The 13,383-nt window shown below is 37.2% G+C and overlaps 1 protein-coding gene across 5 annotated transcripts; it reads left to right on the top strand.

The window, feature by feature from the left end:
- The first annotated feature begins 775 nt into the window (after window positions 1-775).
- Window positions 776-12,956, top strand: LOC145894271 (atlastin-1-like). 5 transcript variants are annotated; one of them, XM_082982805.1, is made up of 20 exons: window positions 776-1,160; window positions 3,583-3,675; window positions 4,054-4,283; window positions 4,420-4,554; window positions 4,634-4,789; window positions 4,875-5,009; window positions 5,792-6,026; window positions 6,117-6,301; window positions 6,559-6,630; window positions 6,694-6,888; window positions 7,029-7,091; window positions 7,349-7,543; window positions 8,660-8,731; window positions 9,617-9,799; window positions 9,864-9,923; window positions 9,992-10,156; window positions 10,345-10,416; window positions 10,489-10,680; window positions 10,944-11,015; window positions 11,804-12,956. In XM_082982805.1, the coding sequence occupies exons 2-20, from the start codon at window positions 3,657-3,659 to the stop codon at window positions 12,206-12,208; spliced, it is 2,841 nt and encodes a 946-aa protein (XP_082838931.1). In that variant the 5' UTR covers window positions 776-1,160; window positions 3,583-3,656; the 3' UTR covers window positions 12,209-12,956. The 5 variants fall into 5 exon arrangements, with proteins under 5 accessions (XP_082838931.1, XP_082838932.1, XP_082838928.1 ...); XM_082982806.1 differs by having other exon boundaries at window positions 777-1,160; window positions 4,935-5,009; XM_082982802.1 differs by having other exon boundaries at window positions 782-1,160; window positions 4,854-5,009.
- The last annotated feature ends 427 nt before the right edge of the window (window positions 12,957-13,383 follow it).

The raw sequence follows: 13,383 nt of genomic DNA, 5'->3' as shown, positions 1-13,383 counted from the left end.
GTGAAAACGTACAATACGCGTTGCCATTTTTAGACTCACGGGTAAAAGGTGGGTTTTGGTCGCATTTTAGCGTAGGAGCTTACCGCAGGACAACCTTCGACAGGTGTAATTTCCCACTGGGTAAGAAACGTCTTAACCTGGAATTTTCTGCCACTTCTTGTAAATCCAGCGATTGGATAAAGTTTTTCCTTAGAATTGGAACCTAATTTCGCCTCGGGTTTACACCAATGATTCGTTAATTTATAATTTTAAACGTCTGAACCGGGAATTGTGAAGTAAGATCCATGAAGTAAACGTCAAGTCATAGAAAGAAGACAAAACGAATGACATGTTGGTATGACCATAGATTTGTTGTTTCTTATATAGTTTCTGTAAAGAGCACGTGAATAAGTTGGAATTTTTCTTCCACACCGTGCCTTGTGAGTTAGCGCGCAAGAGTGGGTGGACGATTATGCACTCCCACGGTGTGCGGATTCAAGGTTTTCTATTATTCTGTTAGTTTTGTTGCGCTCACGAAGCTCGTCGCCCTACGCTTGTGTGGATTGCGCATTATGCGAGGTCTAAACGTTGATCAAGTCGCTTCTTGCGAAACCGTAATCGCATTGACTTTGGAGTTAAGCTTCCCTAGACTACTATGGAAGTCTGAATCACATTCAATGTCTGTTTGCGTCCCCGTGCAAAATACTTTTTGAAAACCGTTGCTGGGTGATGGAAATACGCGTCTAGAAAACAGCGATTAAACATAGAAATTTTAATGAGATCGATTGTTTTATAACCAAGTTAAGAAAGGGAGGTAAAGACGCGTTCTACGTCCAGAAAAGGTTATACCTTGGTGTACGTGTTGTTGTTTTCTAAAAAGTTTCAAGTTGTTGTTTCGTAATCAACCGTCCAGCCCATCATAGATGTAAGTGACTGTCTTTTCTCCAAAACATATCAAAATGATGCCAATGTTCTGTGAATTATTTATACGTATTGTTCCTGTTTTAAGCTGCGTTTTTTCGGTGCCAATACATACACTGTTTAAACCAAAACTTTCGAAAAAGAATTGAGAACGTAGCAAGATCCCAATCCTGTGACACAACGTCAATTTCTTCGTCCTGCAAAGTATGGGCACCAACACTTGGTAATGTCAAAGCGATGTGATATTCATAGGGATTGAGGTGAACACTAAACAAATAAGTACACCTACGTCGATTTATTTAGTTATGTTTTTTCCTTGATAGCTTTAATACAGATTAAAGTGAAATAAATCATTGGAAGATGTCGAAGAAGATTATTGTTGGATTTGTTATTGTTGTTGCCAGGCATATTGCAATTTATAATGTACTGCTCTTCTGGCATAAAATATACGTGCTGTATTGTCATGACGTCTCGCTTGCCTTTATCAGGTATTGATACCTCAAATTCAATGTGGGCAGGGCGTCTCGCCTATAGAGTTTAAATGTGTACTGTATCGTGCCGATAATCGGGGCTTGCTGTAGACTAGCCATAATTGGGTTGTTAATGTCGGGATAACAAAAACTCATCTTTTATCGACACATTACCTAGATTAAAAAATTACTAACTATTTTTAGATCATGTAATGTCAAAACGTAAGCCGTGCAAAAAATAATTATATCGCAAGTTACTTTGTGTGCTTCGAACGTCAAGCAAGGGTTTCAGAGCCGGAAACAAATTAGATTTTGCTTCAACCATTTCCAACGGCCCATTTAACACTCAATGCCTCCACCAATTACCTTTACGTCATAGTTACAACGTTGTATTCATTCCACGACCAACACCATCACAGCATTAGTTCCCCTTTTTACCGACGGCATTTATCATATTCACGTATGTCGCAATGTTGTGGAATTGTTCAATGGTGTAGCGCAACACCAACTTGGATGGGAGGCAAGCGTATATTAGAATTAAATTGGAAGTTAGTTTTTTTAACGTAGTAACTGTAGTTTTCCATTCTGTATGTTGAGTTGTTTTTAAAAAACCGATGACAAAACTGCAAAATGATCCAAGAATATTTTTGAAGTCTTTGGCGTCACTCAGGTCAGATCCATACAATGATGGAGTTCCACCAACCGCGTCATTCAAACTGATGATGGCATAAGTTCTTGCTGAAATATTTTTCGTACATGAAACATATCAACGTTAACAACAGTTTTGGCCAGTCTCTGTATTCTCAGAATTTTCAAAGTGTTTTGCAAAAAATCCAAAACAAATCAGAACAAATAAGGGTCTAAATAACGTTGCGCAATTATGAAAGAGCTCACTGCCTAGTTATTTAAGGTTAGGTTTATTTGACTCCCTCACGTTTGTATGTGGTTTGGAGAAGGTTTGAAGAATGCGCAACTTTGTGTATAAGTTGCACAAATGACTTGAGAACAATCACGTGATATTGGTCTTATCGTTTTGGTTAGCTTTCCAAAGTAGCCAACCAGCATTCAAATGCAACATCAAACCATATATTAACGCATTGTAAACAACGCCTCGAAATACGAATCTAAGGTTTTTGAATATACAATATTGCCGACATTGTTGCTTCGTTAAGGAGCGTCGATGACGATAGTGCAGATATTATTTGTAAGGTTTGGTGAAGCACGAGAGTCTATATCAACCCCTCTACGATAAGTGTGCTTCGGTAGTTCATTTGACGCCGAAAAGGTCACGATTATATAATGTGTATTTTATTATTCCGCAGCTTTTCGATGCACCGACAAACATGTCTAACGCGATCAATTTTGTTCCTTCACGATTACGTGCCCTTCAACTTGGTAAAATGGCGAGATTCTAAAACGAATACTGCTAGTTTTAACAGATCAGGACGTCTGTGTCGCGTATGTCGTTATAGCCCGTGACTATTCGTATGTTGACAAATGTATTAAAGATGTACTGTATCGGGCCACTAATCGAGGTTTGCTGTAGACTTACTTTTATTGCGTTGTTTAAGTCGAGTAACACTCGGTCAAATTTTGTCGATACTTTACCTAGATTAAAAAATTACTAACTATTTTTAGATCATGTAATGTCAAAACGTAAGCCGTGCAAAAATAATTATATCGCAAGTTACCTTGTGTGCTTTGACCGTCAAGAAGGGGTTTCAGAGCCGGAAGCAAATTAGATTTTGCTTCAACCATTTTCAACGGCCCATTAAACACGCAATGCCTCCACCAATTACCTTTACGTCATAATTACAACGTCGTATTCATTCCACGACCAACACCATCACAGCATTAGTTCCCCTTTTTACCGACGGCATTTGTCACATTGACTTAAGTCGCAATGTTGTAGAATTGTTCAATGGTGTAGCGGAGCACCAGCTTGGATGTAAGGCAAGCGTATATTAGCATTTTGTAAATTGGATGTTAGATTTTTTAAACGTAGTAAGTGTAGTTTTCCATCCAGTATATTGAGTTGTTTTCAAAAAACTGATGACAAAACTGCAATATGACCCAAGAATATTTATAAAGTCTTTGACGCCAGTCAGGTCAGATCCATACAATGAACGCAAGCTTTTTGACGGGAAACGGTTGATCAACAGAAATTTTGTGCCTTTTTGAGGAGTAATTGTTACTTTGGTTATTTTCACAGGTATTCTCTGAAATCGTCTTCTTTGAAATAGGTAGCAATATTCATAAAGATTATCTGTGTCTGTTTCTGTTGATATGTCTTCTGCGGAAGGGGGTAAGTAGGTTCTCTTACATTGTTGGCTAATCCCAATGAAGCAAGCAGTGTTTAAATTTAGGTCTCAGCTATTTCAAACTTTGTCAAGAATGCAGCGGTATTCGACAACAACAAATATTTGATCCACAACCTGGAAACTTTTATGCAATCGATGTTAATTGGATAGTTTCTCATTTAGCTTACTTCATATTTACTCAACTGTTGCAACGAAAGTCATTAGTTACACATACTTTATCTAGGGTTTTTTTGAAGGTTCATTACGTAATTAACATTTACATCTTGTAAAGTCATTAGTCACACAAACTCTCGATGAAAATTGTTCCACCCTTTGTATGGCGAGTTATCGAAGTTTTCACAAATGAAAAAATTGCTTTCCAGACCCCAGTTGTACTCTACAAAAACACAGAGCAGTACAAATACTTCGACCAGTTCCACAAAAAAACAATATTTTTGAAGTCGATGCTGCTGAACTTGTACGAATATTTGGACATCCACCTGTGGCCAACACACCGGTTGCGATCTATTCAATCGCTGGGGCTTTCAGGGGAGGAAAATCCTTCATGTTGAACTTCTTTCTGCGATATCTGTGGGCAGCAAAAAATAACAAGGTACAGAAAATAGTGATACACAGTACAAGCTACTTCTCTTGGCCGGAATCGAAACTGCGGCACAGAATACATTGTAATAGTATTTTACAAACTCGAAGAAGATGTTTAAATCATTTTTTTCTGTTTCTCACAACAGTCAGATTCATGGCTTGATTCCAAAGAAGATGAATTGATTGAAGGATTTGCATGGCGAGGTGGTGGCGAAAGACACACACAAGGAATTTGGATTTGGGATGAGCCGTTTTTCATTGATACACAACAAACAAAAGTAGTAAAAAGATTTGCGTTGTGGGCAATTGTTAAATATTATAAACGCTTTCGCAGCGTAAACATATGCATTGTGTTTATAGGTTGCCCTATTCCTTCTGGACTCCCAAGGATCTTTTGATCATCATGACTCAGTCAAAGGTTGTTCCTTCGTATTTGCATTCAGCACTTTGATGAGCTCGCTTCAAATTTATAATGTGTCTAAACAAGTCCAAGGGGACCATTTACAACATCTTCAGGTTAGACAAAGTGAAGATGACACAAATTAACTTAATCTTTGCAATATACTCACTATTATAACAGCTTTTTACACAATACGCAAAGAGTGCTTATTGGATGGATCATTTAAAAAAACAAATCAACCAGACCAAAAAGGTTTTGCAGGCCCCCATGCAGACGATGTTTGGATCGAATAAAACTGACAAGAACAAACCGCAAAACATCACAACATCTTTTCAGGTTACTGAACTTTTTCGTGCCATTCTGCATGAAAACGATCTTCTTGCAACAATTTAATTACATCCATGGTTTTAGTTGCTATGCAACAGCCTTCTGTGAATGTACAAAACAATACAACTTGGACAATCGGCAACCACTGGTTATCACTGTTTCTGGTGTGCGCGAGGTGCAGGGGCAGAATTGCCTGACAAGTGTGAGAAACTGGGGGAAAAAGTGTTTATTTTCTGTCATTGAGCAATGACGCATGCGCATTTATATTCAACTACGCCATAAATATTCTCTTGTACCTGACAGATTCGTAATTCATGTGTCCAGTTTCGGCTGCGTGGTGACAGAGAGTCGTATTTTCTTCGTGATTGGGCACGTCCCGCTGGTGTTATGCGCTGTTCTCAGCGCATGGCCAGTTTCCTCAATGTACACACTGCACCCACGAGGGGCGTGATTTACAACATTTCCTGTTTCCCCAGTGTACAGACACCAGTCAGGCAATTTTGTCCCTGCACCTTGTGTACAGAAAACATATTGATAATATGTTTAAGGTTGCCGACAATTGTAGTGAAGATTTTGTTTCTTTCCACCTTTCTTTGTCATTCTTCTTTTTTGTTCTTTTTCGATTCTAAAGTTTTTCTCAGATTGTCCACGTTGTGTTATTCTCACTTTTCTACATCCTGATGAAGGCTGCTGAATAGCAACCGAACGATGATGTAATAAAATTATTGCCAGAAGCGCCAAATTGGAGTATTTGGTTTGTTCCTAAAAAATTATTTCAACTTTATTTCAAGCACTTGATGTTTCTTATTCGTGACTGGGGAGACACAGATTACGAATGTGATTTCGATGGTGGTGTGAAATATCTTCAGAAAATCTTGACAACCCCTTCAGAACAACCAGAAGTTGAATCAGTTCGGAAGGGCTTGCGTGATGCTTTTGAAAACATCTCTTGTTTTTTGATCAAACAACCAGGAGAAAAAGTTGCTGAAAGAGGAAAAATGCAAGGAAGTCAACTTCAACTAAAAGGTAACATTTGCAAGTTTAGAAAAAAAATGTTAAATTTTTTAAACATATTAGCAATGTTTTTTAAACCATTGTTTTCTTTAAATGATGCAGATGTTAGAAATGAATTTATTGCCACCCTCGACATATTGGTCAAAAGAATATTTTCAAGGAAACAAGTTATAATAAAGAAAGTCAACGGTAATCCAGTTACAGGAACTGATCTTATCAACTTAAGCTTGTCTTACTTTAAAGCACTGAACAATGGGAAAATGCCTGATGTTAAGGGGATAGCACAGGTAATAGCTTTGATTGCGTGAATCCACATAACAAACGAGAATGGACACAATTTAATGTAATTTAAAATTTATTCATCAACAAATAAACGTTGTTTGTTGCTCAGTAATTTTTCTGTTGGATTAAGAAGTCAGACACTTAGTAATATGTAAAATGTCAATAACTTTTATCTACTTCCCTCGATGATAATTGTATTGAATTGTAGTTCTCCTGTCACAGGAAGTTAATCAAAAAATATTTGTTACATTTTGGTGTTCAGGCGCAAGCAGAAAACATAGCTTTACATGCCATTTCAGAATGCTCAAATAGCTATAAACAACAAATGAACAAGGTAATTTCAATTTCTTATTAAGTTGCTAGAACAGTTTAAGACTTCCCTTTGCGTTCTGTGCAGTTTTGTGATAACCAATGTCACAATCAAATTGCCTTCAAAGAGAAACACGAAAGCTTAAAAGCAGAAGTTCTGAAAAACTTCGATGGCAAACGACATCTTGGTGACCCTGAGTTTCTTGCCAAGTACCGGAAAAGTTTGGTTAAAAACATGGATTTGGAGTTTGTCGTGTTCAAAAAAATAAACGAAATTAATCTGGTTTGTGGAAACTTAGTAACTATTTGTGATTTTGTTGCGGTTTCTGCCAGACATATTGTGTTTTGATTAAGTTGTTCCTCCGACACAATTAAACGTACCGACTTTCACCTGGTAATTTAACATGCAAACTTGGTTTAAAGAACACGATTATTAACGATGCTGTGAGGGAAGCCAAAGAAAAGTACAAAGTGGAAATGCAGAAAGTAAGATTCTCCCCTCATTTTGTTTATCAAATTATGCGACAGTAATCCTGAATACTTTTAATTGTTTGATTCTAAACGAAGTTATGTGATTGTGAATTTGTTGAATTGAATGCATTGATTTACTGTACTAACAAATTTTGTTTTAAAAGTTTTGATTCACAAAATTTATTCCGTGTATGGAAATTTATTGCAATATACCACAATCGCAGAAACGCAACCAGAAAGTATTTATTTAACTTTAGTGATTTGATTTTCAGGTGGTAAATGAACAATGTGTAGAAGAGACTCAATTTGCAGAGATTGAGAAACGATGTCGGCTAAAAAGCATTCAATCTTTCAAGAATTTGACAAAAGATCTCCCCTACGGACTTGATCTTAAACCCGACAGACAATTAGAAGATTTGTTGACTAAGCTGTGTCAACGGTTTCAAAAAGAAAACACAATAAATATTGTGAGTATTTTGGTGCGCAGATGACAATTTTGATTAAATGTTGTTTGAAATAGCCACTAGATTAAAGGTCCTAAACCCCAAATCGAAGCGAGATTTGAAAAATCAAGCTCCCGGTGAGGTTTGAACTCACGACCCTGGGCTTACAAACTCCAACGCTCAGCAGTTTCACGGGGTGTATTGTGATTTGTGACCAAGATACACAAATGTGCAAGCGCACAACTTTGCCAGGAAACCTTTACATATACGTAGGATAACTCTACCACTATAATCAAATAACGTAGTAATGTATCATGCAATCGCAAAATTGTCAGAATCTCCCCACTGCGCTTAGGTAGGTTGCAAGTGCTCATACACGAGGCGTACTGGACGTAGAAATGCGGATGAATTATTCGAATCACTTATGAATTAACTGAAACCCGTAGGTTACGCCTAAAAAAATAATTACTTATCTTTTACAAAGCAAAAATGCTTCAATAATTACAAATTGACGCCATAAATAAACTAAGAGCGGCTAGTCTTTTTGCTCCCAGTGGTGCTTTTGTGAAGGCGTTACAAATCATAAATACTTTGACTTACTAAAAAAATACCCTGTCCTAGTAAAGCTTTATTATTACGTGAATAAGATCTAATAGATCGGAACACTGGCCATCTGTCTGCAGCTCAAAAAAACAATAAAAAAAACAATAAAAAAAATTCGTTTGTTGCACTTGTTCACTTGTTGTGCTTCTGTTCAATACAAAACTACCAAAGCAGTTTTACACTGGTTTTAATTCATACGCATAAGACTCTCTGGCAGTTTCTGTACCACCATAACTCCTTCTAAAACATCATGCAACAATTATCCGACACGATCACGTTTGCAAAGGTTCAAACATAACTTTAATCAGCGGTATCTCAGAAACCTGCAGCCGTTTCAAACTACTTTTTTCGCCAAAAATTGCTAAAATTTGATCATTTTTTCTTGAAATATTTTCGTTTTCAATTCTTCCACATGCACTTTTAGTGTAATAAACTGTTTGTTTAAAATCTGTATTAAAAGTTGTGTATTAATTACATGTAGTTAATTCGCAAGTTGGTTTGTCTGACAGAGTTTATTACATGAAGATTGTGTTTTAGGAAAAACTGAAGAAGGAACTTGAAACTGAAGCACAAACTTCCATTGATATTTACAGAAGCATAATGGATGAGGTGAGTAATTGCAAATTATCTACAGAGGTAAACTATTTTATTTGCAAAAAAGCAATCACAATCATTTGGAGCTGCATATCTATAAGTTTCGACTTATCACGTCTCATCGGTGCAGTCGGTTATTGTGGCACTGGACTCGCTTTTTAAACTAGCAGGCACACAAATTCCCACTTGGTGGTTTCTTGCGATCAACGTCGATCCAATTGGGTACATAACTGATTTGGGTGATCGAGGTAAAATTTCCAAAATTTAGGTTATTTCACCTCCTTACATTTCAGCAAGATCTGAGACCATTAGTGTATAGGTGGTAAACATACTTTATAGGTAGTGCAGCTTGCAAATTTAATTCCCGGTCGGCTGCTTTGCTGAAGCTAAAGTCTATTTGCGTGTTCTTGCTGATATAGACTATTGAATTTAACGCTCCGTGAACAGACTTCTTTATTAATGGAAACACACGTTTGTAATACCAGGCGGCGTAAAGTAAGTTTGGTTCCAAGCGCGTTTAACTAGAGTTTAACACGTGTCTGAATTGCAGCGAATTAACTGATAAAGAACGTGCGAACGTAACAGCACGATGACGAGAATGATGACCAAGGGAGAGCAGACTCTGAGAGAGACCTATAGTAGGATTACGAAATGGGCGTTTTATAACGAAGTGTCAGAAAAGATGTGTTTGTCCAGCAGAGTATTAGCAGCTTGTTTTCAGCTCTGCAGGAAGGCTTAATTCCGCCTGTGTACTTTCCGTCTGGTGGTCCACTGTTGAGTTACAGGAAACATGCGGCGTGGTCAGAACTAGGCCAGGGAAAACATGCGTGTTGCCACAGTAGAAACGGTGTGCACTTCTGTTAATATCTCCTATACCTTTTTTATTAATATCTATCACAGAAATGCAGAGAAAAAGTTCTCACTGACGAAGATTTTGATTCAGTCCACCAAGACGCTAAGAAAAAAGCAAACAAAAAGTTTGATGAATCCGATACTGGCAACAACACAAAATGGAAAAACAGTGAACGCGAAAACCTTCAAAAAAACATTGAAGAAAATAAACCCTTCTACCAACAAATTAGCGTAATATTTAATATATTAAAACCAAATCAGTAAGCGGAATAAATTCCTATTCTTTATTTTTCAGAAAAAAATGTCTGATGCAATGAAAAAAGCAAAAAAAATTTACACAGAGAAAATGTCAATGGTGAGATTCAAGTTTATTGTTCCATTTTTATTAAACCTCTGTATCATTGTTTTATTTAATGTTTGAAGCGGTGTGGCAGCGGATATATCGATGCAGACAAACTTATTGAAGCTCACAAGGACAGCAAGGATGATACAACAAAAGTTTCCGAAGAAAAAAAATTCAGCAAACATATTGAAAAAATGATCGACTTGGAATTTAAAATGATTGAAATAAAAAACAACGAATTAAAGGTTGTCATCCTGAATATTACATGTTGTTAGTCCACAAGTGTTTAATTTAAAAACATAAAGAATGTAATCTGGAAGATAGTTTGTAGATATATCCTGTCTTCTGACTTGTGTTTTGCATGAAATATAAAAGCTATAATTAGCAGCAAGTTGTTGTTTGGGGTCAATTTCTTATCAATACTTTTCACCAGGAAAAAACTATTCGAGAGTTTCAAGATAAAATGACCAAATGCCACCGCAAATACCAACAAGGAATCAGAAATGTGAGTATGAGTGAATTTACCACATTGTTTTTTGAGATTTTGATCTTATAAACGCCTTTTTTTGTGAACCAGGAAGTACAAACGTGTATGCCAGAACCATGTTTACATGAGATTCACCTGAAAATTAAGTTAGGTGTAATGCTGGAGTACGAAGAACTTTATCGGGAAGATTTGGAAAAAAATTACAAATCTATACATGAGAAACTGGAGAAAAACATCAATGATTATTATGAAGATGTTAAGAATGACAACTCAGAGCTAAAGGCGATTTAATATAGCACAATAACAATTTGATTTACAATAGTCATTGTCGTTAAAGACAAACAACTTTCAGTAAAAACAAATAACTCGTAGTACATATAGCCAGAATAAGTCTGGAATCCATACACTGGTAATATGGAGGAAGGCACCGTGTTATTTATCCACATTCTTACTGCAATAAGTTTGTTGGCATTGCAAATATTATGAGACGCAGATTCTCTGAAATTTTAAGTTCATTAATAAGTTTGTTTAACATTGCAATGTAGGAGAGTCTGAAGAAAAAAAATGAAGTACAACTGGAGAAAGAAATCACCAATTATTTGGCATCAATGAAAGACGTAAGTTCTATTGGTTCTAGAGCTTTCGCGGGTTCGTCTCGCTTACCACTTTAAATAAATGTAAATCATGCAATATGGAAACATGCGCAGAAAAAGAAAAGGGCAAGAAACGATAAGTTGTCGTTCAGTTCGGTCCCGCGGAATAATTTGGGTAGGGACTCATGAAAAAAGTTAAAGCGTTCAACGTGGCGTTGCTCGGCCGTTTCCCTTGCAAGTCTTGTATTTTCTCCTTAACTTTTTTGCAGAACAATGACCCGGATGTAATTTGGCTCTCCTTTTTTGTTCTCCTTTTCTGGTGATGAGATTTTGCCACATATACAAACGTCGTTTACATCATAACATGTGCACGCTGCCTACTCGTTCTGTATTTTGAACAAACAGGACTGATACAACGAATGAATGGACATAAAACCAACATTGGTCATATTATATGCGCAAAAGAGCCATAATAATCAATGAGAGCTGCAGACAGGGTGTATACACGCACTGTTTCGACCTGTAAGGTCTCATCAGTGCAGCTGTTGATATGGCACTGTGCTAGCTGGTAGACTAGCAGGCACACAAATTCCAATATTGGTCATATAATAACACTTCAACGAGCTTGATCATAGCGTAAAAGACATCCACGTTGCATGGTGTTATATTTATTTGAAGTGGGTGAAGTGAGAGGATCTCTCACAGAAGCTCGTGTGCTTTAGAAAATAAAATCAGTCTCTTTAAACAATGCTAAACCAGATTAGTGCAGTTCGATGTCACAAGACTGATTAAACTCATTGTCTAATTCATAGTTATGTGACGGAAACTATGTGGATCCGTCATTTTTAAAAGAACAACACAAAGCACTAAGAGAAGAAACCAAAATCAAGTTTTTTGGAAAGCTCACAGGAGACCTTGCATTTGTAAAAGACGAGTTTGAAACAAGATATTACGAAGAAGTCGATGAATTTTACGAAAAAGTGAAGGAATACAACAAACACAACAGAAACATATTCATAAGGGTTCTCAGTAGTGCTGTTAGCGGTCTTGTAAAAGGAGCGGTAGAAGGGGCTGCGGTGAGTGGAAACTGGATAAAACGTGGTTATTGTGCGCTTGAAGGTGCGTTATTTGGGGCTATAGACGGGGTACGGGATGAAATCAAATATGAAAACCAATCATGGGGAGATTCTGTTGAGAAGAAAAAGGCTGATCACTGATAACATGTAATTAACAATTACAGCCCTTGTATATATATTCAGAATTGGTGTTTAAAACTACCAAGAATGTTTCTCGACCCTGATTTTTCGTGTTTGTGATTTTACGATTGTTTAAACTCTTATTTGATACGACTGGTTAGTTCTAGTGAATAACTGCGATGCAACAATCGAACGAAGTTGTTTTCAAATTTTTCGCAATCCAAAAATGACAGTTTGGCCACCCAAAATTGTTCCGCAACTCATCATTTGCGGACTCCTGCCCCAGTGTGTAAATAAGTTTATCCAATTGCGCAAAACCCACTTCAACCGATTTTCTTTAAATAAATAATTTTGAATGCAGTGAATATATTTCCAATCAATTTGTTTCTTGCTTCATGTAAATAAAATATATTGTGTTTGCAACGAATTCATAATCACAAAAAACTAATCTTTTGCATAATGGTTATATTGTATGTCACTGGCGCCAAGCAGGTCGTTGTGTTGTGTGTAATTTCCAGTATGTCGCCTCTGCTTGCGTTGGCCCAAGGCTGGCCATGTCAACGCAAGTTTGTTTTGTCTTCAATGTATGTTTTTCTAAAGTTTTTTTCACCCCTGCATCGCTCAGTTATGTCCTCTCTGACTGTCGTTCGCTTTTGCAAGTGCTGTGCCTTTCTATTCTTTTGGTTGCCACGTAAACTGCTTAAGTGAAAAGTTAACATTGCCTGTCTTGTGTCTCTACATTGGCACTTGGCAAGAATAAAACTGTACATATTAATTGAAAGATTGGATTATTTCAAAACCGGAAGAAAGTGGAAAGTGGAAGTTATAATGCCCCTATTGATTATTCCAGTTTGGGCCATGATGATCGGTGTAAGGTATCCACTATGTCGGGACAGGTTTAGCCACATTAACTCTGACATTGTTGGTCCTATGCCACCTATGCAGGGTTGTGGTTACCTGCTTACCATGGTTGACCATTTCATCTCATGGCCAGAGGCCTTTCCTAAGTCTCAGCATTTGAATACAATTGGACAGCACGCTTTGGATTGCCAAAAGTGTCAGTTACCGTGGGTTCTGCTTGGTATTTTAGCAGCACAAATGACATTCAAACGTCATCGGCTGAATTGGTAGACGGGCCGCGAATTCGGGTTCCTGGCGATTTTGTTCATACGAGCAGTCCTCCTTCCATGATTAAA

Source organism: Ascidia mentula, chromosome 3 (assembly GCF_947561715.1).
Source record: "Ascidia mentula chromosome 3, kaAscMent1.1, whole genome shotgun sequence".
NCBI lineage: Eukaryota > Metazoa > Chordata > Ascidiacea > Phlebobranchia > Ascidiidae > Ascidia > Ascidia mentula.
This window is presented reverse-complemented; position numbering and strand designations above follow the sequence as displayed.

Coding starts and splice junctions, on each gene's coding strand:
- LOC145894271 (XM_082982802.1), top strand. Junction 7,092..7,348: donor ACAAAGTGGAAATGCAGAAA/GTAAGATTCTCC, acceptor TTTGATTTTCAG/GTGGTAAATGAACAATGTGT. Junction 7,544..8,659: donor AAGAAAACACAATAAATATT/GTGAGTATTTTG, acceptor ATTGTGTTTTAG/GAAAAACTGAAGAAGGAACT.